The 24,767-nt window shown below is 49.5% G+C and overlaps 1 protein-coding gene across 2 annotated transcripts in view; it reads left to right on the forward strand.

Annotated features, from left to right (window-relative positions):
- SAMD4A (sterile alpha motif domain containing 4A) overlaps positions 1–23,982 on the forward strand; it is a 131,643-nt gene extending 107,661 nt beyond the window's left edge. For both annotated transcript variants that reach the window (XM_080973853.1, XM_080973852.1), the window contains 5 exons: positions 1,852–1,970; positions 5,175–5,376; positions 9,474–9,600; positions 10,923–11,006; positions 15,620–23,982. In XM_080973853.1, coding sequence (XP_080829979.1) covers positions 1,852–1,970; positions 5,175–5,376; positions 9,474–9,600; positions 10,923–11,006; positions 15,620–15,648 — 561 coding nt within the window. In that variant the 3' untranslated portion in view covers positions 15,649–23,982. The remainder of the gene's footprint in view (positions 1–1,851; positions 1,971–5,174; positions 5,377–9,473; positions 9,601–10,922; positions 11,007–15,619) is intronic.
- Positions 23,983–24,767: the final 785 nt, after the last annotated feature.

A 24,767-nucleotide genomic window follows, 5' to 3' on the forward strand; every position in this document is an offset into this window, starting at 1 on the left:
TTTTCAGTGTTTGAGAGCCAAGGTGTTTGAGAACCAAGGCACCACTGTGTAGGAATCAGGACCTAGAAAATGGTGTCTGTGTTTTATTTATCTCTTCTGTCCTTGGCCCTTAGTGTTGTATTTTTATTCATTTGTTCGTTTCTTCATTAGAATGTAAGCCCGTGTGTAGGGAATGCCTTCTTTTTTGATTTCGTGTAAGCCTTTCCGACCGAACGGGGGCAGGTACAAATACTCAAAATAAACAAATACAGATTTCACACGGTTCCTGATTGTGGAGATTATTCTCCCCACGTTCAAATGGACGTGGTTGAAGCCCCTCGTCGGACTTCTGCACCGAACTGGGCACTGTCCTCCCATGTCAATCCCACACATGTTCATTGGAAGACCCTTGGACGTTGACGAGTTTTAACACTCGCCATGCAATTTACACTCTGCTCCGCAAGAGGAGCAGGGAAGACTGCTGCTGCCTAGCCAGTTGCATGGTGAAGGAGCAGGCATTGGTTCAGAATCTCCGGGAAGGCTGCTTCCACCCAACACCCCCCAAGAGAGTGTCATCAGGGCCACAGTATCCAAATAATAATAATAATTTAATATTTATACCCAGCCCATCTGGCTTGGTTTCCCCAGCCACTCTGGGCGACTTCCAACAGAATATTAAAAGACAATAGTCTATTAAACATTAAAAGCTTCCCTAAACAGGGCTGCCTTCAGATGTCTTCTAAAAGTCTGGTAGTTGTTGTTCTCTTTGACATCTGATGGGAGGGCGTTCCACAGGGTGGGTGCCACTACCGAGAAGGCTCTCTGCCAGGTTCCCTGTAACTTGGCTTCTCGCATGGAGGGGACTGCCAGAAGGCCCTTGGCGCTGGACCTCAGTGTCCGGGCAGAACGATGGAGGTGGAGATGCTCAGAGTGGATATTGTTCAAAACCTAGCTCTGTGTTGTCCCCTCCAGACAACTCACACGCAGCAAAGTGCCCAGGGCTCAAACCCTCTTTCTCCAAAGGTTGTGTCAAGCCTATTAGGCATTAAAATCGTAAAGATCCCCCTTCATTACTATATATTTTTATTACTGGCCCTTCCCCAAGAGGCCCCAGGGAAAGGTTCTCCCATTTTAGAATTCAGTACAGTCATAAGGTAAAGGTAAAGGGACCCCTGACCATTAGGTCCAGTCGTGGCCGACTGTGGGGTTGCGGCGCTCATCTCACTTTATTGGCCGAGGAAGCCGGCGGTCAGCTTCCGGGTCATGTGGCCAGCATGACTAAGCCGCTTCTGGCGAACCAGAGCAGCGCATGGAAACACCGTTTACCTTCCCGCCAGAGCGGTACCTATTTATCTACTTGCATTTTTACGTGCTTTCAAACTGCTAGGTTGGCAGGAGCAGGGACCGAGCAATGGGAGCTCACCCCGTCGCAGGGATTCGAACCAGCAACCTTCTGATTGGCCCGCCCTAGGCTCTGTGGTTTAACCCACAGCACCACCCGTGTCCCTCAATACAGTCATACCTCAGGTTAAATATGCTTCAGGTTGAGCGTTTTCAGGTTACGCTCCACGGCGACCCGGAAGTAATGGAGCACATTACTTCTGGGTTTCGCCGCTCGCACATGCACAGACGCTCAAAATGACATAATGCGCAGAAGCAGCGAAATGTGAGCCGCAGACACGCAGTTGCGTCTTACGTTCTACTCAGGATGCAAACAGGGCCCCGGAACGGATCCCGTTCTCATCCAGAGGTACCACTGTATTTGCTAAGACGTTTTTTATTAACAATTCGGGCGCATCCTATGATTATTATTATTATTATATTTCTGATCTTGCCTCCTCTCCTCTCCCCACCCCTCTTTTCTTTGGGCAGGCGTTCACAGAGACGCAGAAGAAAAGGTTGTTGTCATGGAAACAGCAGGTGCAAAAACTCTTCAGGGCTTTCCCTCGGAAATCCATCCTCGATCTTTCGGGGTACCGGCAGCAGAGAACGTAGGTTTGGGGCCTTTTCTCTTCCGAATACGGGGCCTGGGAGAGTGGCTGGGGCGCGTGGCAGTGTCCCTTCTATGGCACAGGGAGCCATGCTGATGTTTCGATACTGCTGCGTGTGGGTGGGAGGCCGGAGGTCAAGGCTTGAGTGTCGCCCTGCAAAAAGTCCAGGCCAGCTTGACCCAGAAGTCTTTAGGGGGCCACTAGGTTCAGGGGGAGCCAATGAGCGGCGTCACCTTGGAGGAGGCAGGGAGTACAGCAGCAATTAAACATATCAGGCAAACTGTGGGTAAATGAAGGCAGCTAAGGACCAGAGCAGGTTGAGCAGTTGAGACCAAAACCCATGCAAACAAATAAGTTCGACTTCCAAAACGTTCGGAAACTAAGCCGCGACTTCCGATTGGCTGCAGGAGGTCGGGTTCCAAAGAACGTTCACAAACCGGAACACTACTCACTTCCGGGTTTGCGGCGTTCAGGAGCCAAAACGTTTGACATTCCCAGCCCCCTGGGGATTGAACCTGTTAAAACCTTTTTAAAAGTTAAAAACTTTTCCCCCAAAAGCATTTTAAAAACCCGATTTAACTCCATTAAAAAAAACAAAACAAAAAAACCCACATTGATTTTTATCCACTCCACTCTGCTCTCCTTCCATAAGTCCAAAAGTGCAGAGATTTCCCAAAAGTGAGCTTATGATTTCTCAAGAGTGATCTTATGATAGGTGGCAGTTGTTCACCGGTTGCTTTTTCTGTCTTTTCCCTGGTAGTCCGTTTCTGCTTTCTGTGACCTTACCTGGTGGTGCTTAGATGCTAATTTGGGCTGGCTGATCGCCACCAGTCCTTGGGAGGCCTAGTATGGAAACCAGCACTTTCTAAGTCCAAGCTGCTTAGAGAAGGTGCGAAATCTTCAGCTTCCCTCATGGACACCCTGTCACATGCAAGTGGTGGGCAGGGCAAAAGGAGTGTCTCCATCCCCATTGTTCTGCCCGGACACAGAGGTCCAGTGCCAAGGCCCTTCTGGCGGTTCCCTCACTGCAAGAAGCCAAGTTACAGGGAACCAGGCAGAGGGCCTTCTCGGTAGTAGCACCCGCCCTGTGGAACTCCCTCCCACCAGATGTCAAAGAGAAGAACTACCAGACTTTTAGAAGACATCTGAAGGCAGCCCTGTTTAGGGAAGCTTTTAATGTTTAACAGACCACTGTATTTTAATACTTTGTTGGAAGCCGCCCAGAGTGGCTGGGGAAACCCACCCAGATGGGTGGGGTATAAATAAATAAATTATTATTATTATTATTATTATTATTATTATTATTAAAACCGTGTTTAAGGAAGACAATCTTACTCGGCTATGAGGGATCGCCAAAGAAGAAGAAGAAGAACCTAGGACATTCTGCATGCCAAGCAGATGCCCTGCCTCTGAGCTGTGCCCCTTCCCCATAGTTCAGTGATGGCCAAGCTTGGCCCTCCAGCTGTTTTGGGACTACAACTCCCATCATCCCTAGCTAACAGGACCAGTTGATATCGATGCAAACGCTTGCCAATGCGTAAATAGATTATTAATTTGCAATGATTTCATCGCTTAATAATAATAATAATAATAATAATAATAATTCATTTATACCCCGCCCAGCTAGCTGGGTTGCCAAAGCCACTCTGGGCGGTTTCCAAGACATAAAAACATAATCAAACATTAATAGTAACAATCTGATCCAATATAAAAGTCACAATACAGTGGTACCTCTGTTTACATGCACTTCATGTTACGTTCTTTCAGGTTACGTCCCGCGGCAACCCGGAAGTACCGGAAAGGGTTACTTCCAGGTTTCGCTGCTCGCACATTGCAGACGCGCAAAAGGACGTCATGCACATGCGCAGAAGTGGCAAAGTGCAACCCGCGTGTGTGCTGATGTGCCGCTGTGGGTTGCGCTCTTTTCATGTTGATAACGGGCCTCCGGAACGGATCCCGTTCGCAACCAGAGGTACCACTGTAACTTTAAAATGCACAACTTATATCAAACATTCAACAATTCATCAGAATCTAATAGTAAACCGTAAAATTAAACATCAGCAAATAATAATTAAACAGATCAACCACAATCAGGGGCGTAGGAAGGGGGGTGCAGGGGTGCGGTCTGCCCCAGGTGCCATCCTGACAGGGGGTGACAAAATGGCGGGCGGCACTCGCCACGGGGCCTGCAGCGCACACGAACCATGCATCTCGGCCCCTGCAGGCTCCTTGCTGTCCTCCCACTGCCTCCCCCCCAGCTGCAGGGTGGCTGAGGTTCCACAGTGCGCCCTAACCCTATGGGCGCCGTGCTCCCCGTGTGGCATGGGGTGCTGTGCACCCATAGGGACTGGGGGCGCAGCGCTAATAGGGACAGGCCATGCCCTGCGACATGGGCGATTTGCCCTGCCCCTGGGCACACCGTCCCAGGTGCCTGAGAGGCTTCCTCCATCACTGACCACAATAAAGAATTACCAACCTATAATCAATAAAAGTAACAGCAAATCACAATGCCTTGTTGTTGTTTAGTCGTGTCCGACTCTTCGTGACCCCCTGGACCAGACCACACCAGGCACTCCTGTCTTCCACTGCCTCCCGCAGTTTGGTCAAACTCATGCTGGTAGCTTCGAGAACACTGTCCAACCATCTCGTCCTCTGTCGTCCCCTTCTCCTTGTGCCCTCCATCTTTCCCAACATCAGGGTCTTTTCCAGGGAGTCTTCTCTTCTCCTGAGGTGGCCAAAGTCTTGGAGCCTCAGCTTCAGGATCTGTCCTTCCAGTGAGCACTCAGGGCTGATTTCCTTCAGAATGGAGAGGTTTGATCTTCTTGCAGTCCATGGGACTCTCAAGAGTCTCCTCCAGCACCAGAATTCAAAAGCATCCATTCTTCGGCGATCAGCCTTCTTTATGGTCCAGCTCTCACTTCCATACATCACTACTGGGAAAACCATAAATACCACAAAACATACAAATCATAGTCTGGGGAAGGCAAGGTGGCGCAAGGCAGGTGGAAACACCACTGTCTGATGAGGAGCAGAAAGTGCAAATGTAAAGCCGTTAAACCAAAAACCACCGCGATTTATATTTTGAATTAAGGGACGCCTGCATGATCCTTCGTTTTAAGCAGCGGCACCGGGCGGCTGAATGTTTGGTTCCAAATAACGCCCCTGGGGTAGCAGAGGTAAGCCGGTGTGTTTGTTCTTTTCCAGCCGAGGTTTCGGCCAGTCGAACTCCCTGCCAACAGCTGGATCTGTAGGTGCAGGAATGGGCCGCCGGAACCCGCGCCAGTTCCAGATCCCCTCCCGGAACCTGCCTACCACGCGGCTGGGCCTCCTGGGCTCCAGCGGCCTTCTGGGAGCCAGCCAGCGCAGCACGGCCGCCAACCCTACCATCCTGAAGCAAGGGAGACAGGTGGGTACCTGCCCCATGGCAGCCAGCTCCTTCAGAACATAAGGGGACCCCTGTTGGATCAGGCGAAGGTCCCATCTAGATAACTAACAGCATCGCCCAGATGCCAAGGACGGCCACCAGTTTAGATGTCTTTGGAAGAGAAAGGTGCAAACAGGACGAGGACCAGAAACCTGTCCGTGGCTTGTTAGCTCAGTGGAGCCTCCACGCCCAAGGGCAGTCTATCTCATGAGCTCTGCAAGCAAACAGCAGGGAATAACCCTCAATTTCTGCTGTTATGGTTATGATTGAGGTCCCAGGGTGGGTTATTGGCGTCGAGAGTGGTCCATTGGTAAGCAGAATGGACCACTCCCCTTCCCCAGGAATCCAGCCACGTCAGCTTATACACGCAGGTTGACATCACAGATGTTCCTGCTCCGGTACTCTTAACCATAAAAGGGTTTCCTCTTCCTGTACTCTTGACCATATAAGGGTATTCTTGTTCCGGCACTCTTATCTTGGGGTAAGAAGGTAACCAACTCTCCTGGCGCTGTTCCCGGACTAGGTCTGTTTGTCAGAGTATGGTCAGGATGTAAGATAAGACCCAGACATGCCATCCCTGCTCTACTGGAACAGCCAAGGCCATCCATTGCCGTCACAGACTGATAAAGGAGAGTGCTTTGAGCACTTGTTTATATAGCTAGGTTTTGGCTCAAGAGCTCAAGTTAAAGCATTTTAGAAATGCTCCCTTGGAGAAGGAAAAATGCGGATTTTGGGGCCTGTTCCAGACTGACTACACAGTCAGGTTTTCAGATTTGGGAAACCCATTCCTTCAGCATGGCTACAGGAGTTGTTGGAAGGAGGCGTACAATTATTTATTTATTTATTTATTTATACATACCCCGCCCATCTGGCATCATCCAATCACCCCAGAGACCCCACTCCAGATTTGGGTTTACTCCTCATCCCTTTCTTCTCCCGAAGATCTCCTGCAAGGCGCCAAAGATTTAGGATCAGAGTTTTCCTTCTCCCGGGTGGACGAGCCCAAGCTACAATACTGAAACACTATCTGAGATAGCTGTTATAAATAAATAAAGAAGGAACCATTTAAATTGTTTATTATTATTATCATGATCGTCTTTGATGGATGAGTTGCCTCCTAAACCAACGTCGCAAGGCGATTTATACCAAAGATAATTAAAAGCAGTTAAGAACCCGGAAACGACAAATACATTTAAAGAAGACCGATACCCTAACGAGTGGACGCTCTTTGGTAAAGACCCCCTTTTGCCAGCTGAGAGAAACCTCTAGGAATGAAACCGTCTTCAGCTGTTTCTGGAAAGTGCAGGTAGCAGGCACCTGTCGCATCTCGACAGGGATGCTATTCCACAGGGCAGAAGCCGCCACACTAAAAGCCCTGGTCTGAATTACTGCAGAGCAAGAGAAATTTGATATTTGCAGGAGAAGCCAGATGGCTGTTGCCGAAAAACCAGATGGGTCTTGATCTGAACCAGGTCAACAAACTTTTTCAACAGGGGGCCGGTCCACTGTCCCTCAGACCTTGTGGGGGGCCGGACTATATTTGGGGTGGGTGGGGGAATGAACAAATTCCTATGCCCCACAAATAACCCAGAGATGCATTTTAAATAAAAGGACACATTCTACTCCTGGAAAAACACACTGATTCCCGGACCGTCTGCGGGCCGGATTTAGAAGGCGATTGGGCCAGATCCGGCCCCCGGGCCTTAGTTCGCCTACCCATGAACTGAACCAACAAGGTGATCCGTACAAACAAAATTTTAACAAGCCCATGGGAAGAAAGGGGGCTATTGCGAACAAGTATTTAAACTGGAATTGGAGGGGTGGGGTGAGGTGAGGTGGGGAGGGTGTCTCCCCTTCCCCACAAACACACAAAAAGCCAGTTGTGGCATTCCTATCCCGGAAAGATATCTTCTCCAATCCCAATAGCCCACTCCCCAAACCAGGAGTAGAAGTCAAGTTGTTCAATTGCCAAAGGTTGCTTTGTCACCAGTTTCCTTCGTTGGACTGAAACCAGGTCCTTCTTGGGCTTTGATTTAAAAGAAAGGGAGCGAGAATGATCTGTAGGCATTTCCTGTTTTCACTCTCTTCCTTGCTGCAAAAAGAGGTCCTGTAAAGGGGAGGAAGAGGAGATCAGGCGGGGGGGAGGGAGGGAATGCTTTGAGGAAAGGACTGGGGGGGGGGTGGAGTTGCATATTCAGGCGCATGTATACGCCTTCTTCTTAAAATAAAAACAAGTGTGGCATTTAGAAAGTCAAAATAAAACCTAGCACAAGATGTAAGCAGCGATGTGAGGGGGAATTTTGAGCAGGGTCTGGAGCCGTTTAGGTTAGAGAAGAGGGGAGAGGGGGGGGCAACATGATAGAAATTTATGCAATTGAGCATGGCGAGAGAAAAGTTCTTCTTCCTCTCTTGTAACCCCAGAACTCCTGCAGAGCCAGTGATGCTGAATGCTGGGAGAGTCAGCATAGAGGGGAGGGGAAAGGTATTTTCTTCACGCGGTGCGTAGTTAAACCACGGAACTCACTGCCACATGAGGCAGGGATGGGCGGCTTTGAAAGAGAATTGGACAAATGTTTCTGGAATACCAGTTGCTGGAAACCGCAGGACCGGGGAAAGGGCTCTTGTGCTCGGATCCTGCGTGCTAGTTTCCCATATGGCTGGCCTCTGTGAGAACAGGGTGCTGGACTAGATGGGCCATGGGCCTGATCCAGCCGGCTATTCTTACGTTCTTAATCTGCTCCTACACCAGTTGATCAAGACTATGTGAGTCAGATACAAAAAGAATCTGATGGGAAGCTCTGCACGATGAGGCCAGCCTTGGAGGGAGACTGGCCATTTAACAAAACTCGAGGGCTCGGGAGTTGGATTTGCTGCTTGGGTTAAACCACAGACCCTAGGGCTTGCCGATCAGAAGGTTGGCGGTTCGAATCCCCGCGACGGGGTGAGCTCCCGTTGCTCGGTCCCTGCTCCTGCCAACCTAGCAGTTCGAAAGCACGTCAAAGTGCAAGTAGATAAATAGGTACCACTCCGACGGGAAGGTAAACGGCGTTTCCGTGCGCTGCTCTGGTTCGCCAGAAGCGGCTTAGTCATGCTGGCCACATGACCCGGAAGCTGTACGCTGGCTCCCTCAGCCAGTAAAGCGAGATGAGCGCCGCAACCCCAGAGTTGGCCACAACTGGACCTAATGGCCAGGGGTCCCTTTACCTTTACCTAATGTATGCAACACATTCAAAATCTTCCCAGCATTGCCCAGTGTGCTGTGCCGTGCCGAACATTTCCCTTGTGCCTTTCTGCTTTTGCAGAACGATAGGTCCTGGAGTGTAAAGCAGGGATCAGCAAACTTTTTCAGCAGGGGGCCGGTCCACTGTCCTTTAGACCTTGTGGGGAGCTCGACTATATTTTTGGGCGGGGAGGGAAATGAACGCATTCCTGTGCCCCACAATTAACCCAGAGATGCATTTTAAATAAAAGGACACATTCTACTCATGTAAAAACATGCTGATTCCCGGACCATCCGTGGGCCGGATTTAGAAGGCGATTGGACCAGATCCATCCCCCGGGCCTTAGTTTGCCTACCCATGGTTAAGGTAAAAGGTAAAGGACCCCTGGACGGTTAAGTACAGTCAAAGGCGACTCTGGGGTTGCGGCGCTCATCTTGCTTTCAGCATGAGGGAGTCTGCGTTTGTCCACAGACAGCTTTCTGGGTCATGTGGCCAGCAGGACTAAATTGCCTCTGGCGCAACGGGACACTGTGACGGAAGCCAGAGCGCATGGAAACGCCATTTACCTTCCCGCCAGAGCTGTACCTATTTATCTACTTGCACTGGCGTGCTTTCGAACTGCTAGGTTGGTAGGAGTTGGGACAGAGCAACGGGAGATCACTCCGTCGTGGGGATTCGAACCGCCAACCTTCCGATCGGCAAGCCCAAGAGGCTCAGTGGTTTAGACCACAGCGCCACCTGCGTCCCTATAGGTCCTAGAGTGTACACAGCCAGTGTGGGGTGGGGCATCTTGTACCTTCATCCCCTGTTGCCCTCTGCATTTTGCAGCTTGACAGTGCATGTTCTTCTCCCTTACAGAACCTTTGGTTTGCAAACCCCGGAGGGAGCAACAGCATGCCCAGCCGGACTCACAGCTCTGTGCAGAGGACGCGCTCGCTGCCGGTGCACACCTCTCCGCAAACCATGCTTATGTTTCAGCAGCCAGGTAGGCCAAAGACGTCTTGCTCCTTTGCCAGTCCTCACCCTTTTCTTATCTCTGTTAGAATATTCCGTTCCACCTTAAAACAGATGTGTGGATAGTTGTAGGACACATGTCTGTTTACACTCCAGCACAGCTTGCTGGGAACTTCTGTTTGTGTGCATAGCTTTTGCTTTTGCCGTTTGCTCTTGGACACGAAAGGGAGAAGACATGTTTTTCCTTTGTCCTCATGTATGCTGAATAAACTGCCTGTAAATATGCGCTCACAGCCGTCTCCTGCCACTTCTGTTGCATGTTATTTACTCTGCTGATTAGAGCTGTGCTCCAGCTTCTGAAGCTGCGGGTCACTGTTTCATGCTGAGCCAAGGCCCGGAGATTGCCCGGCTACCGGCCGGTGGGCTGGAGCCAGCTGGGGCCTGCCAAATGACCCCCGTTTCCTTGGAAGCATCCCAACAATCTCTTTGCCCGCCTAAGTGATACAGTGGACATTTGGCAAGCTTGCAATCTCCCTTCACCAGTGCCACCGCACTCCAAAGTCTTTTAAGACTATTTTTAGGTGGTGCTTTTAAACGGTCAGGTTAGGAGGGAAATGTGGGGGATTAAATATATGGATCCCTGTGGACCCAGGTGTGTGGGTGAGCAGTGAAAGAAAACGGCTGCGTGCCTGGTTTCAAAACGTCATGCTCCTGTAGGAAGAGAGCCCCAGTACCAGAGATTAAACTCGCAAAAGTTAAGCAACAGTAAAGCATTAAGAATATAGGTTCTTATACCTTTATATCCCATTCAGCTGCACACAGCAGGTGATCTCTTTCTACCGCTCTTGAAATGAGCAGACCACACACTGTTAAGTAAGTTTAAAATGCTTTACTTACAGATTCAAGGTCTCAGTCGTGCATTACTGCGTGCAATACAGAATGTAGTTCCAAATATGTGCTGTAAGCTCGGGAGCTCAGGAGCAAGCTTACACACATCCTCCTTGGTTGCAGAGAGAGAGGAAGTAGAAAGGCTTCACTTCCTTTGCAGAGTAGACTATGGCGTAGCCTGGCTGAGACTATCTAGCAATACAACTCCGTGGTCCTTTACCCCTTCATGCACTAACTAGTTGTATTTGACTGCAATCACCCAGACAAAAAGAGGTGGGCAAGTTCCCCACTCGGCCCTGAATGGAGAATAATAATAAAAATAATAATAATAATTCTCCAGAAGGAAAAACTTTTGTCTTAACCAGATTTGCAGCCTGGATTTTCTTCCACGTGCAGGAAGTGCCTCCAGCTACGCTGCAGATATTTCCTATTCACATGGAAACACACTTTCTGTTTTTTCTGCAGAGTTCCAGGTACCAGTGACAGAACCTGACATCAATAATAGGCTGGAGTCGTTGTGCCTCAGTATGACAGAACATGCACTTGGAGGTAAGTGCTTCTCTTGTTTCCAACCCCTTATCTGTGTCAGAAATGTCCTGAGATCCCATCCACACATGACACACAGGAAGACGGTAGAATTCCGGACTGAGCCATGTCAAGCTGCAGTTTAAGGGATTAAGTTTTTTTTTGGGGGGGGGGTGGGGAGGCACACAGAGAGAGGCAGAACCCCTTTGGGGAAGGGCCAGAGCTTGGGATACAATGAGACTGCAATTTCTGTCCTGTCCTGCTTTCGTTGCAATACACACTGTTTCCATTCAGCTACAGTTCGGTTTCTGCTAAAACCATTTTGCTACCCCCTGAAGTTACCATAATGAATTGTGTTGGGCAAGTCAACCAAGGAGAAAACGAAAATGAATATTGGAGAGATTATTGCAATGCAAGTCTTTCTAAGAAGTCTTATTAAGCATCCCATCCCATTATATATTTTGTAAACCTTTCAGCTTGCCTGTTTACTATGCATTCAGACACCTCTTAAGATGTTGTTGTTGTTTAGTCATGTCCGACTCTTCATGACCCCCTGGACCAGAGCACGCCAGGCACTCCTGTCTTCCACTGCCTCCCGCAGTTTGGTCAAACTCATGCTGGTAGCTTTGAGAACACTGTCCAACCATCTCGTCTTCTGTCGTCCCCTTCTCCTTGTGCCCTCCATCTTTCCCAACATCAGGGTCTTTTCCAGGGAGTCTTCTCTTCTCATGAGGTGGCCAAAATATTGGAGCCTCAGCTTTACAATCTGTCCTTGTAGTGAGCACTCAGGGCTGATTTCCTTCAGAATGGATAGGTTTGATCTTCTTGCAGTCCGTGGGACTCTCAAGAGTCTCCTCCAGCACCATAATTCAAAAGCATCAATTCTTTGGCGATCAGCCTTCTTTATGGTCCAGCTCTCACTTCCATACATCACTACTGGGAAAACCATAGCTTTAACTATACGGACCTTTGTTGGCAAGGTTTGTCATTGCTTTTCTCCCAAGAAGCAGGCGTCTTTTAATTTTGTGACTACTGTCACCATCTGCAGTGATCATGGAGCCCAAGAAAGTAAAATCTCTCACTGCCTCCATTTCTTCCCCTTCTATTTGCCAGGAGGTGATCGGCCCAGTGGCCATGATCTTCGTTTTTTTGATGTTGAGCTTCAGACCATATTTTGCGCTCTCCTCTTTCACCCTCATTAAAAGGTTCTTTAATTCCTCCTCACTTTCTGCCATCAAGGTTGTGTCATCTGCATATCTGAGGTTGTTGATATTTCTTCCAGCGATCTTAATTCCAGCTTGGGATTCATCCAGCCCAGCCTTTTGCATGGTGAATTCTGCATATTAGTTAAATAATCATGGAGACAATATACAGCCTTGTCGTACTCCTTTCCCAATTTTGAACCAATCAGTTGTTCCATAGCCATCTTCAAATATCTGAAGTTCGTATGATTCTAGGTACTCTTGTAAGATAAATGTGTTGTCTTGCTAAATTTCATCTCTGTTGTCTCCCTCTTGGCTGTTCCTGCTTCTTGGTTCAGGGAGAATTATTACAAGTCAGTTTGGTTTGTTAGGATGGACCAAGAGTAGCCAACCAAGGTGGAGCGCTCTGGATGCTGTTAGACTACATCTCCCATCACCCCCTGACCTTTGACCCCACTGGAGAACACCTGGGGCCCTCCATGCTGGCTACCCCTGCTATGAGCTATAGATGCTCAACTGCAAAATCAGAATAGCACAATTCTAGGGTTAATAAACAGCTCTGGAGTTCCCAAGCTGTAGCCCGTGGACCACCGCCGATTGACGAGCTTCAGCCACATGGTCTGTAGTGTATCTCTCCCCCATGATTTTCAACATCTACATGCAGCCGCTGAGAGAAATCATCAGGGGGTTTGGGCTGGGTGTCCACCAATATGCGGATGACACCCAGCTCTACCTCTCTTTCAAATTGGAACCAGTGAAGGTCCTGTGTGAGTGTCTGGAGGTGGTTGGAGGATGGATGGCGGCTAACAGATTGAGGTTGAATTCTGACAAGACAGAAGTACTGTTTTGGGGGGACAGGAGGCGAGCAGGTGTGGAGGACTCCCTGGTCCTGTATGGGGTAACTGTGCCCCTGAAGGACCAAGTGCGCAGCCTGGGAGTCATTCTGGACTCACAGCTGTCCAGGAGGCACAGGTCAATTCTGTGTTCAGGGCAGCTGTGTACCAGCTCCATCTGGTACGCAGGCTGAGACCCTACCTGCCCGCGGACTGTCTTGCCAGAGTGGTACATGCTCTGGTTATCTCTCGCTTAGACTACTGCAATGCGCTCTATGTGGGGCTACCTTTGAAGGTGACCCGGAAACTACAACTAATCCAGACTGCGGCAGCTAGACTGGTGACTGGGAGCGGCCGCCGAAACCATATAACACCGGTATTGAAAGACCTACACTGGCTCCCAGTACGTTTCCAAGCACAGTTCAAAGTGTTGGTGCTGACCTTTAAAGCCCTAAATGGCCTCGGTCCAGTATACCTGAAGGAGCGTCTCCACCCTCATCGTTCTGCCCGGACACTGAGGTCCAGCGCCGAGGGCCTTCTGGTGCTTCCCTCGCTGCGAGAAGCCAAGTTACAGGGAACCAGGCAGAGGGCCTTCTCGGTAGTGGCACCCACCCTGTGGAACGCCCTCCCACCACATGTCAAAGAGAACAACAACTACCAGACTTTTAGAGGACATCTGAAGGCAGTCGTGTTTAGGGAAGCTTTTAATGTTTAATAGGTTATTGTATTTTAGTGTTTTGTTGGAAGCCGCCCAGAGTGGCTGGGGGAACCCAGCCAGATGGGCGGGGTATTAATAATAATAATAATAATAATAATAATAATAATAATAATAAATCTGTTGGTTTGTGGCTGAAGAATATTCACAGTATTCTCATTATTATTATTATTATTATTATTATTATTATTTATTTGTACCCCTCCCACCTGGCTGGGTTTCGCCCCCCGAAGTTCCCAACCCCTGCCACAAACCAATTGCACTGTTAGTCGTGGAATGCAGCAGACGCTAAAATCATTAAAAACTGGCTTGCTTGTCTACAGTCCTATACCCACAGGTCTCGGGATAAAATAAAAATTCTAGCTGAGAGGGCAAAGAGGAAGGGGGAAAGGCCATGTTTTCCGCTTCCATTACTCGCCAACTTAAGCCTGAGATCTTCCTGACTACTGAAAGTAGATCAGCTACGTTAGTAAGGGACTGAGGCAGGCGGCGGGGGGGGGGGGGAGGAATTCCTATTTTTTCCTGCAGCTGCTTTGAAAGGAATCTTGCCGAGACATTCCAAGGATCTTGTTCCTCGCTGGTTGTTTTCATTCAGCAATGCTAGACTAAGGACGGCCCGCCGAGCAGCGCTATAAATAACGTTTTAAAGAAAGGGGTCGTTGAGTTTTGAGCTCAGGTGGTTTTGCTGTTTGTTTGCTTTTCTGAAAGGAGACCTGAGCAAGCTCCCTTCTTTTATCTTTTTCCTTTCTCCCCCCCCCCCATAAGTCTGAAAAGCCCCCAGGGGGATGAATCTGAGCGTTGGGGCAGTTTCCACAATTATTTAGCAGGGAGAGCTGCAATAGTTGGCTGTAGACCGTAGGCTGAGTTGCCGCTGAACAAAACATGCCTCTGTGTGTATGTGTCTCCCGCCTTTCCCCCATCTGTGCCCCCGTGTAACTTTGAAGCCGCAGCCGTGCCCCCACAGCCCCCATCCCAAGAAGCATTTCCTCCATCTCGCTCATGTGCTAAATGGAGAGCATCTTTGGGGGCCGAAGTTTGAAAGGGCATTCTCTTCCCCCTTCCTCCCACCCCATCTCCCTGTGCCCTCCTCCTGGTTTGCCTCATTCGCAGAGGGAGACTGCAGAGCTGCGAAAGGTTCACAAAAGGGCGACCCGAGCAGCCGAAGGGATGGGGCAACTCCTGTGCGAGACGTCTTAGCTTAGAAAACGTCAAGTAAGAGGAGATGTGGCAGAAGTGTATAACCAGGCAGAGGGCCTTCTCGGTGGTTGCAGCCGCTCTGTGGCAGGCCCTCCCATCAGATGCCAAGGAAATAAGTAACCTTTAGAAGACACCCGAAGGCAGCCCTGCATAATATTATTATTATTATTATTATTATTATTATTATTATTATTCCCCCAGCCACTCTGGGTGGCTCCCAGCAGAAATTTAATAATAACGAAAAAGCGATAAAACATCAAACATTAAAAATTGAGCATGTCGTGTAAGTAATAATGATAATAATAATATATTTTGAGCCACTCTGGGCGGCTCCCAATAGAATATAAAAAGCACGATAAAACATCAAACATTAAAAACTTCCCTAAACAGGGCTGCCTTCAGATGTCTTCTAAAAGTCAGATAGTTGCTTATTTCCTTGACATCTGGTGGGAGGGTGTTCCACAGGGTGGGCGCCACCACCAAAAAGGCCCTCTACCTGGTTCCCTGTAACCTCACTTCTCGCAGGGAGGGAACTGCCAGAAAGCCCTTGGAGCTGGACCTTAATGTCCAGGCTGAACAATGGGGGTGGCGGCACTCCTTTAGGTATACTGGACCGAGGCCGCTTAGGGCTTTAAAGGTCAGCGCCAACACTTTGAATTGTGCTCTTAACGGTGAACCTCACCCTTTCAGATGGTGTCGACAGAACCTCGACGATCTAGAAGACGGAGGTGTCTGCAGTGAGAACGCTGGCCGTCGGCAAATTGGGCTGCTGGACCAGCGGCAAAGTTGGCAGCGAGTCCCCGGACGTGTCAAGGATCCCTGGAGATAATTTGCAACCTTTCCGTTGCCGTTTCCTTCTCTCTCTGTCTGTCTGTCTGTCTGTCTGTCTCTTGTCTCCTCCTCTCTCCATCTCTGTTTACATTTTGTAAAAGGGTCACACTTATATTGCTGTTACGCATCGTCAAGAAACAGGCCTGGGATCCGCCAGGTTTATGATTATGCACAAAACAGAGAAACAACATTGGGTGGGGAGCGAAAGATGTCGGAGGGCTTCCTCAGAGGAGCAGGCCTCCCCAACCGTGGCTAAGGGCAAGCCTCTTAGCAGCCAAGTAATAACGCACGGAGCATCCGTTGGCAGCGGGGGTGGCAGCCGGAACCGCTCCTCGCGAAGAAAGAGACTTTCTGAAATAACGTCACCGAAGCATGAAGACGACGACGCGGAGAGCAACGCGTCGGCCATCTGTAAATAGGAGCTGTTTCACTGACATTCACCGTTTGGAGCTGCAGTTGTTGTCAGCGTGGTGGGCGGCAGCAGCGGCAGAAGGGAAATTAAAAAGGCCAAACTAATTTCCCTCCGTTGGTGTCCAAAAGAGCGGCTTTGGGTTCTGCGCATTGTTTACATGAAGGCGGGCAGAAAAGAGCGCGGCAGGTGTGCAGAGTGCGTGGCCCCCAACGCCTCTTCCTCCTCCTCTCGCAGTGTTAAGTTGATGAGCCGACGGGGTGGGCCAGTCCCAGCCCCCTGCCCTGCCACTTGGGGGGGCACGTCTTGCGTGGCCCAGACTCCCTTGCCAGCACCCCAATCTCGCCTGCCACGTTCTCTCCAGGATCAAGGGTGCTAGCACCAGGCAGAACAGGGAAACGGCAGGCACAGCGAGAGAGGGGAGCGGAACAAGGCCCTTCGGTCTTGCCAGAATAATTTTGCCGCCGCCTGCAAGGACTCGTCTCACTGACGTAAAGGATCTTTTGCATGGCATTTTTGTGTGTGCGTGTGTGTGTGTTTGTGTGTGTGTGTCTTATAGCAGCAGGTTTGCCTTTGAAAATAACTGCCAAGCTATTGCTTCTCTAGAGGGGGCCGCGGGAGGCACTTGCGTGACTTTTTTCTTGACTTTCCGAGCCGGGGGCGGAGCAGGGCGCCGAAGGAAGGAATGAGATTTGTCGCAGGGCAGGCAGGAGGAGCTGCGTCTGGAGGTGCCGCAGAAAAGCCTCTGCTCCTTAGATTGCGTCTGTGTGCATATATTTGTATGTATGTGTGAGAGAGAGAAAATAGAAAAGATGTTGCATATGGACTCGTGAGCTCATGTTCTAGGAAGAAGAGAACATCTCAGAGATGCTTCTCTGGGAGAACGAGAGAACCACGTCCACTCAGAGACTCATCTTGCTTTTGGCTTGGTACCTGAAGTGTAGGGTGGCAATGGGACTCGGCTCATTGAGCAACACAGGCAGTCTTGTGTTTTTTCAGTCTTGTGTCAGACTGAAAGCTGCTGGTTGGGTGGCAGCAGCCATGAGAGCAGGGAGTCCATTTGGACCACCCTATTTCTAGGGCCCAAGCCCTGTCTGCTTGGCATTGCTTGCCACTCAAGTGGACGGGTCCAGTTGGGAACCAGAAGTGTTGGTGTGGGAAAGGGTCAGGTCGCCTAAACCAGGCATCCCCAACCTGCGGCCCTGCAGATGTTTTTGGCCTACAACTCCCACAATCCCTAGCTAACAGGACCAGTGGTCAGGGATGATGGGAATTGTAGTCCAAAACATCTGGAGGGCCAAAGGTTGGGGATATCATGCATGAGATCAGTAGTACATCAGATTTCTCCCCAAGGAAGCCATATAACAAGCTGCGAGACCTACCGAGACCTGGGTCAAATCCTACATTGCAGCGTTAGCGACCGGTGCCCGTTGGGAATGACAGGGCGGCCATCATGGAGCCCAACAGCAGGTGGCGCCAGAGCCAGTGAGAGATTGAGATGTCCCCATCTACTCCCTGCAGAGTTCTCCACTAAGGGGCGGAGTTGGCAGCCAATGCCACCCCCTGGATAGGTTGTACGCAAGAAGGCAGGCAGCTGGTGGCTGACTGAGGCTGGCAAGGCAGTGCCCCCTTCGCACCAAATGGACTAGCCTCCATTGGTGGCAGGGAGCAGTTGGTGTAGCCCTTTGCCAACCCAGATGTTTTGGCTGGCAGTTCCTGTCAGCCCCAGCCAGCACTGCCCTGCTGGCAGGAGTTGGGGCCCCCAAAACATCTGGGGAACCCCAGATTGTCAAAGGATGGCATAGGCAGCCTCCCACGTGGCATCCGAGTTCCTACCTGCCCCTGACATAACTTTAGAAGGTAGCCCTGACTTCCAAGTAAGCCTACTTCCAATCTGGGTACCCTTGGAAGACCCCTGGAAATACCAGCAGGGCCTGACGTCCACACCGACGTGTCTGGGGGCCGGAGTGCTCCTCATTCAATCCCACTTTCTTTTCCCAGCCTGTGAGGTAATCGGAGGAGACGGTGCCGAGGCGTCTTCTCAGGAGAGTAAGAACGTGCCTTTCCTGTGCCGAAGATCTGCGCAGGAGGGAAGGGTAAACAGAGCGGCTGGAGGCAGCAGTCTCCCCGTCTAAATGGGGCATCTGTTCCCCAGCGTGTTTGTGCTGGAAAGCAGACACTGATGCCTTTCTCCGGGCTTGGCGAATGGGGATCCGTGCGCCAGGCTAGGAGGGGAAGGAAGCAGGGCAAGGCCTGTCTCTCCTCATGAGCACAGGCAGGCGAGGTCAGTGCATGGATGGGTCGAGGGGGAAACAAGGCTTCAAAAGAAAACAGCTCTGGCCGAGCGCGGCTTCCCAAACAAGTAGGCTCATGCGCCTACTTTTTCCACTGACGCTCCCATCGCAGACCTGGCCAGATTTCATCCAAGCAGGTCTAGGAAGCCTTTGAAGGCAGCCTCTGTGCAAACCTACGAGAGATGTGAGGTCACCTCGGAAACTTGGTTTGCGTGGCATCGGTACGGTTTGCTCTGTCTAAACAAGAGCCACACCGTCCGCAAGTGTGATTTGCCCGTTTCTTGTGGCCCAGAAAAAGGGCAGCGCAGAGTTCCTCCTGATGCCATCCTCCTCCGCTACCTCCCCAGAAAACTTGGCTCCTGGAGAAGGAGTGTGACTTGCAGACTCCCAAACGCCCAATCCTTGCTCCCTTGTCTTTGCAATGGCGTGCTGTTGCCACCTGCAGGAAGATATAGCTTTAAAAATAAAAAAAATAAGTGTGCGCAGCTGAAATATACGTCACGTTTTGGTGCATCACATCATACCAGCATATTGTGTAATACCTTATTCTAAGGGCTCACCAGGTCAGCTCTTGCTTTGGGGTGGGTCTGTGCACCATGCAGATTGGTGCATCATTTCAGCATTTCTGGATGCAGCAGGGCAGGAGCGCAGCCCGTTCAGCCACGCTGGCACTAGCCGACCCCTCAGGGCTGGCAGCAGCGGAGACAGGAGTGCCGTTTCTGCACCTCCTCGTTCCTGTTCCTGCCACGCTGGCTTCAGTGGGGGGGGGGAAGGAAACACCTCTGCCTCTTCTCCCCCCCAGACGCTTCCTTCGTTCTCAGATATGTGCCACAGTGCCAAGGAATGGGCATCTCCATGCTGCGAATCATAAATTGATTTGAAACCAGTTTCATCGCCGTGGCTCCCCTTGGAACAACCTCCGTAGAATCCCGGAACTGCAGAATGGAAAGGGAACCCAAGTGTTCATCCATTCCAACCCCCTGCAATGCAGGGAATCCCCTTGGGAAATGTCGTTTTGAGAGGGTGCTCTCAGGAATCATTGCGATGGAGTATATCCTGCAGATTTATATGGGCTTGAGACCAGTTTTAAGTGGATGTGGCCCCTTAAACCCCCTTACTGGACTTGTGGGGAGATCCTGGGCGTCCTCTGCTGCGTATCCTCAGCTCCATCACTGAACTGCAGCTGGCAGGGCCCCCGGGTGGAAGCCATCCTCATTTAAACCAGGTGTGCGCTACCTTTGGCCCTCCAGATGTTGCTGAACTTAAAACTCTCATTATCCCTGGCCCCTGGCATTGCTTTCTGCAGCTGATGGAGGTGGAAGTTCGACATCCAGTGGGCCATAGTTTCCCCATTCCTGGTTTACACCAAAATGAAACAGGTTGGCATGTTACAGGTAGGTAGCCATGTTGGTCTGCCGTAGTTGAAACAAAATAAAAAAATTCCTTCCAGTAGCACCTTAGAGACCAACTAAGTTCTTGGTATGAGCTTTTGTGTGCATGGTATCTGAAGAAGTGTGCATGAAAGCTCATACCAATAACAAACTTAGTTGGTCTCTAAGGTGCTGCTGGTAGGAATTTTTTTTATTTTGTTTCAAGGGTGGCATGTGGTTGAGCCCAAGAAGGAAGCCCCTGTCCCGACACATCTATCCCGTGTGAGTCAGTTGCCTTTCCCCCAGAGAGTCTCTCATGGCCCAGTTTTATTCGGGAAGAACGGTTTACTTTCTCCACCTGACCGAGGTTTAACTTAGTGCCAAACACTTGCTGGGACTTTCTTTTCCCGTCAGCGGAGGGGAGAGGAAGGGGCAGACCTCTTCCTCAGCATCTATCTCGAGCCTCCGGGCGGAGAGATCTATGTAAATGCATTTGATATGCCATATTTTGAAGGCCTGCGTTGTTGTTTTTCATTTTCCTCCTCCTCAAAACAAAAGCTGCCAAAATACAGTTTTCGTTTCTGTGTTTCTAGCGGGAACACGTGATGCTAAAGGGCGGTGTGGGTGTGTTGTGTTTTGATCGGAGCAAAGAAGGAACGCAGTCCTGGAGGGGAAGAAGGTTTTAGAATGTGGTTTGTTTCAAGACACCCAGGAAGAGGGGGCACAACCTGCCCTGGGTCCACTCCCTCGCGGGGGGGGCGAGTTTCTCTGGAGGGCGGCCCTGACCAATTTTGCTCAGGTTATCAATTGCGAGGGAGAAGCAGGGGGCACAGAAGAGAGTGGGGGAGGCAGATTGGACACCGAAGGGGGACAGAATGACTGTTCTGAGTGATGGAGAGAGGGGTTTTTTGGGGGGGGTGTCCTACGAAACTTGAGTGGCGTTGCTTGTGCAGGGAAACGGGGGGTTGGGTAGAAAAGGAAGAAGTTCCTGAAAAGTATTTAGAAATCGGGGGGGGGGGGCTTTTTATTTATTCATTTGCTGAATATAGGAAAACAGAGGTTATCTGATTATTAAGAGATATTATTTTGGATAAATATATGAATTATAACTCGCTATGGCTGGTAACCATGATAGAAATTCTGAGAATAACCATATGCTTTCTTTCTTTCTTTCTTTCTTTCTTTCTTTCTTTCTTTCTTTCTTTCTTTCTTTCGCTGGGAATAAGAGAGCTTCTTTTCCATTCGCAGTGTGTTGAGACATTGTCTTAGGTTTTGTGTGTGTGTGTGTTTGTGTGTTTCTTGTTTAATCAAAAGAGGCTTTAGATACATTTCAGAAAGCCGCCCCCCCCCCAGGTTCCCTCTTAGTTCCTGTATTGACTGCAGGAAAAAGGGGGTGGGATGGGGGGGACACCCCATAAGTATCTAAACTAAAAATTAAATCTATTTATAAAAAAAAAGTGGAGAAGTTGCATGCAAAAGGCCATGGAAGTCAGATGTTTAGTATTTTAAAACAAAACAAAAAAAAGTGGCAGTGCCTTTCATTTTTCTATTTACTCATTTATCACCAAATGCAACCGTTTTATAATAAGCAATTATAGGATAGCGTCAGAAATTGCGAAATATTTCACTATGTAGAAATGTGTGGAGTTCTGTTATTGCTGTTATTATTATTATTATTTTGTCCTCCCCCTTCTCCTTGCTCTCATTACAAGAGTGTATTAAGCTGGTTATATCGGCTGCCAGAGACAACTTGTTACTATGCGATTTTATCACCTATGAAATTTATATTGCTGCTTTTCCTTTTAGCGGTTTGCGGCTTAATTCACGTATCCAGATTGCGGCCGCGGGGGTTTCTGGGAAGGGGCTTCTGACCCCCCCCTCACCTGCCACAGAATTCATTTGGTGGACAGTAGCTGGCGGGGGTTGGATCCAAGAAGAACGAAGCACCGGGGGTTTTTTTGGGGGGGGGAGCGCCGTCGCTTTTACTTCCTGCACTGTGATACCGTCTATACTGCAACGTGAAGCAACCCTAGTATACCTTCAAGTGCCCTTGGCTGTGTTGCGCGCCGCGGAAACAAACTGTGCAGGTAGCAGGGGTGACGCAGGTCTCTGCCCCATTCCGTAGGCCCATCAGCTGGAAGGGAAACAGCCCGAGGGGACGCAAGGCTTGCAGCGGTTCGAGGCGCCTCTGTGAACCTGCGCGACAAGGTCCCCCTTGGTTCCCAGGAGACTTGCAAAAGGGAAGTCTCCCAGCAGACCTTAAGCCGTGTTCCTCAGCCAAGGATGGGCACCAAACAAGGAGGTCTTTGCTGCGTGAAGAACAAGCCCACCTACATGGATTTGGGGCCTACCTGGATTTGGGGCCTGGATTCGGCGAGGTTTGGGCCAGAGCTTTGTGCCTGGCAAAACAGGGCCCCAAAATACATCTTCCCCACTGCCCCATGGCAAGCTTGCCTGTTGAATACAAGTCTTGCAATCGCTTGTAACTCCACCTGGATGTCCAAAATGACCACCTGCGCAGCTGTTGTCAAGCAGTTTGCTTTTACCGCAGTGAGAGACACACACACATGTGCCGCAACCTCCTTAGACTCCCCAAATTCTGGGCCACGGCAGTGCCTTCTTTTCTCTCCCCCCCCCCTTTATTTTCCCCGGGTGGGGCCAAGGACGAATGACGCTGAGGAAACCCAGCCTTTCTTTTGAGGCGTCATTCGATGCTCCCTTTTTGTGCAGCTTCCTCCGACGCAGTCCAGGCATCTTCCCCTTGTTGTCTTGAGATCACAGAGGGAAGAGGGGGGTTTCACAGCCCTGCTCCCCGAACCAGCGCTTATGAAGATAGATGTAGAGACCTGCAGGCAGTTCAGATTGCTGCAGAACTGGCACTCTGCATATGGCACCAGCCTCCCACGTTTAAAAGCAGAACGTGGCTATTTCGTCTCATCAGCATCCTCTGTCTGCCTCTCTGGGTTTCTCAGGGCTGATCTGGATATTACTTCTCCCTCCTCTTTCTGCACCAAAGGCAGGCAGTGTGTGGCATGTGGTATTTCCCCCAGATCAGTCTCTTCCAACCTGGCCCTCCCCACTTGCTTTTGGACTTCAGCTTCCATCAAAGCCAGCTGGCATAGCTGCCCAGAAAGCAACAGGTTGGCAAAAACTGGCAGAGACCTTTGCAGGAAGAGGGGGGCGAAGATACGCCCAGAACAGCTGCAACTCCATGTCCCATAACATCTGGCGAAGCCTGTCCGCCTAGCCCTCTTGCCGTCCCCCGTTTTGCCCTTCCCGCCCCCAAACTCCCCGGTCTTTCAAAGTTTTTCTGGATGTGCCTGATTTGAAGCAGGAAGGAAAGAGTAGACCTTGTAGAAAGTATAATTTGCACACAGCTATGATAACACTAAAGTTGATTTTATACAAGTCATCAAGAGTTTGCAAAGTGAGTTTTATTTTTTGTATTCCTTTAATCTTTACTTAAAAAAATAAAAATAAATGGTGAATGTGTATTCCTCTGGGAGGAATTGCAAGAAAACGGGAATGTTAATAAATGTTGAAGAAGAAGAAAAAAAAGCAAAATACTTCCTCCCTTATTAATATATAACTCTTGTGTATTTATGCCTCCTGTAAGCAAATGAAAACAAAAACAAAAAAAGCTTGGGTTTCTGTTCTGCTGCATGCCTGCTTTTGGCACTGAAACACACCTTCTGTTGTTTTGCATGCGTTTTAGTCTTGACCTCTTCTTTTCATTTTCTTTGGTGGGGGGACGGGTGTATTTCCCCTGTATAAAATTAGTGCACAAAGAAATATTTTTGCCTAGTTAATGTTGCCAAGCAATGCATATTTTTTAAGAAAGGAAATTTGTCATATATGGAAATAGCATGTTTGTTTACACGTTTCAGCTTCCTGATTATACAGAAGAAGAAAAAGAAGGGGGGGCGGAAACAAAACACACTATAAACGTTTGGGGATGCTGTAATTTCTTTGCAAGTGTACAGTTTTCAATTCGTTGTTATTACTGGTGAAACACCCTCGTGGTTTCATCTTGCTACGATATATATTTATTATTCGTCCTCCTCCCATGTAACTAGGAATCATGCCTATGTTTCATATCAACGTTATATTGGAAGTGAAGGGAGATGATTAATACAAGATTTTGTAACACTGGTGAGTGTCGGCTTTTTATGTGGGCGCTTGGTTTTGTTGTGATTTAGAGTGGGGAGGAAAATTATCCTTTCTCGTCGTCATCTGCTGGTACATTTCCCCTGCACAAACCCTCTGGAAGTGAGCAGAATAATCTAACTGAAAGTATTTGGCAATGGTTTTTAATTACCGTATTTTTCGCTCCGTAAGACGCACCCGACCATAAGACGCACCTAGTTTTTAGAGGGGGAATGCAAGAAAAAAAATATTCTTTAAAGGGAGCGCTGAGTAAAGCCTCCCACCTGCATTCGCTCCGTAAGACGCACACACATTTCCCCTTACTTTTTAGGAGGGAAAGGGTGCGTCTTATGGAGCGAAAAATACGGTATTTCTACGCAATCTTCACACTTTACCTTCCTAGCCAAACAGAATTATATCAATTGAACCAGAATAGCTTTTGAATTCCTAAGTCATGCAACAACTTTTTAGCACCCCTCATTTGGGGAATTTGAAAAATTCGGCACATTCTATTGTGCCACACATACCTTCACTAGACACCACTGGGGATAGGTAGGGAAGCAAAGCAGCCCAGCAGTATCAACAGACCCCATAAAGTCTAAGCGTGCCCTCAGCTTTTCCTTGGCAGCCCCTTGGGTTGTACATCAGTGGCATAGCGTGGGTTGCCAGAGCCTGGGGCTGTGCGGGAGGGAAATGGACAGAGTATGCATGCACAAACAGCTGCCTGACGGCATCCGCGTCACCCAAGCGATTGCAGCCGTAGAGATAAGACAAGATGAGTCGTTCTG

The sequence above is a fragment of the Podarcis pityusensis genome, assembly GCF_964106645.2.
Source record: "Podarcis pityusensis genome assembly, chromosome: 1".
Taxonomy (NCBI): Eukaryota; Metazoa; Chordata; class Lepidosauria; order Squamata; family Lacertidae; genus Podarcis; species Podarcis pityusensis.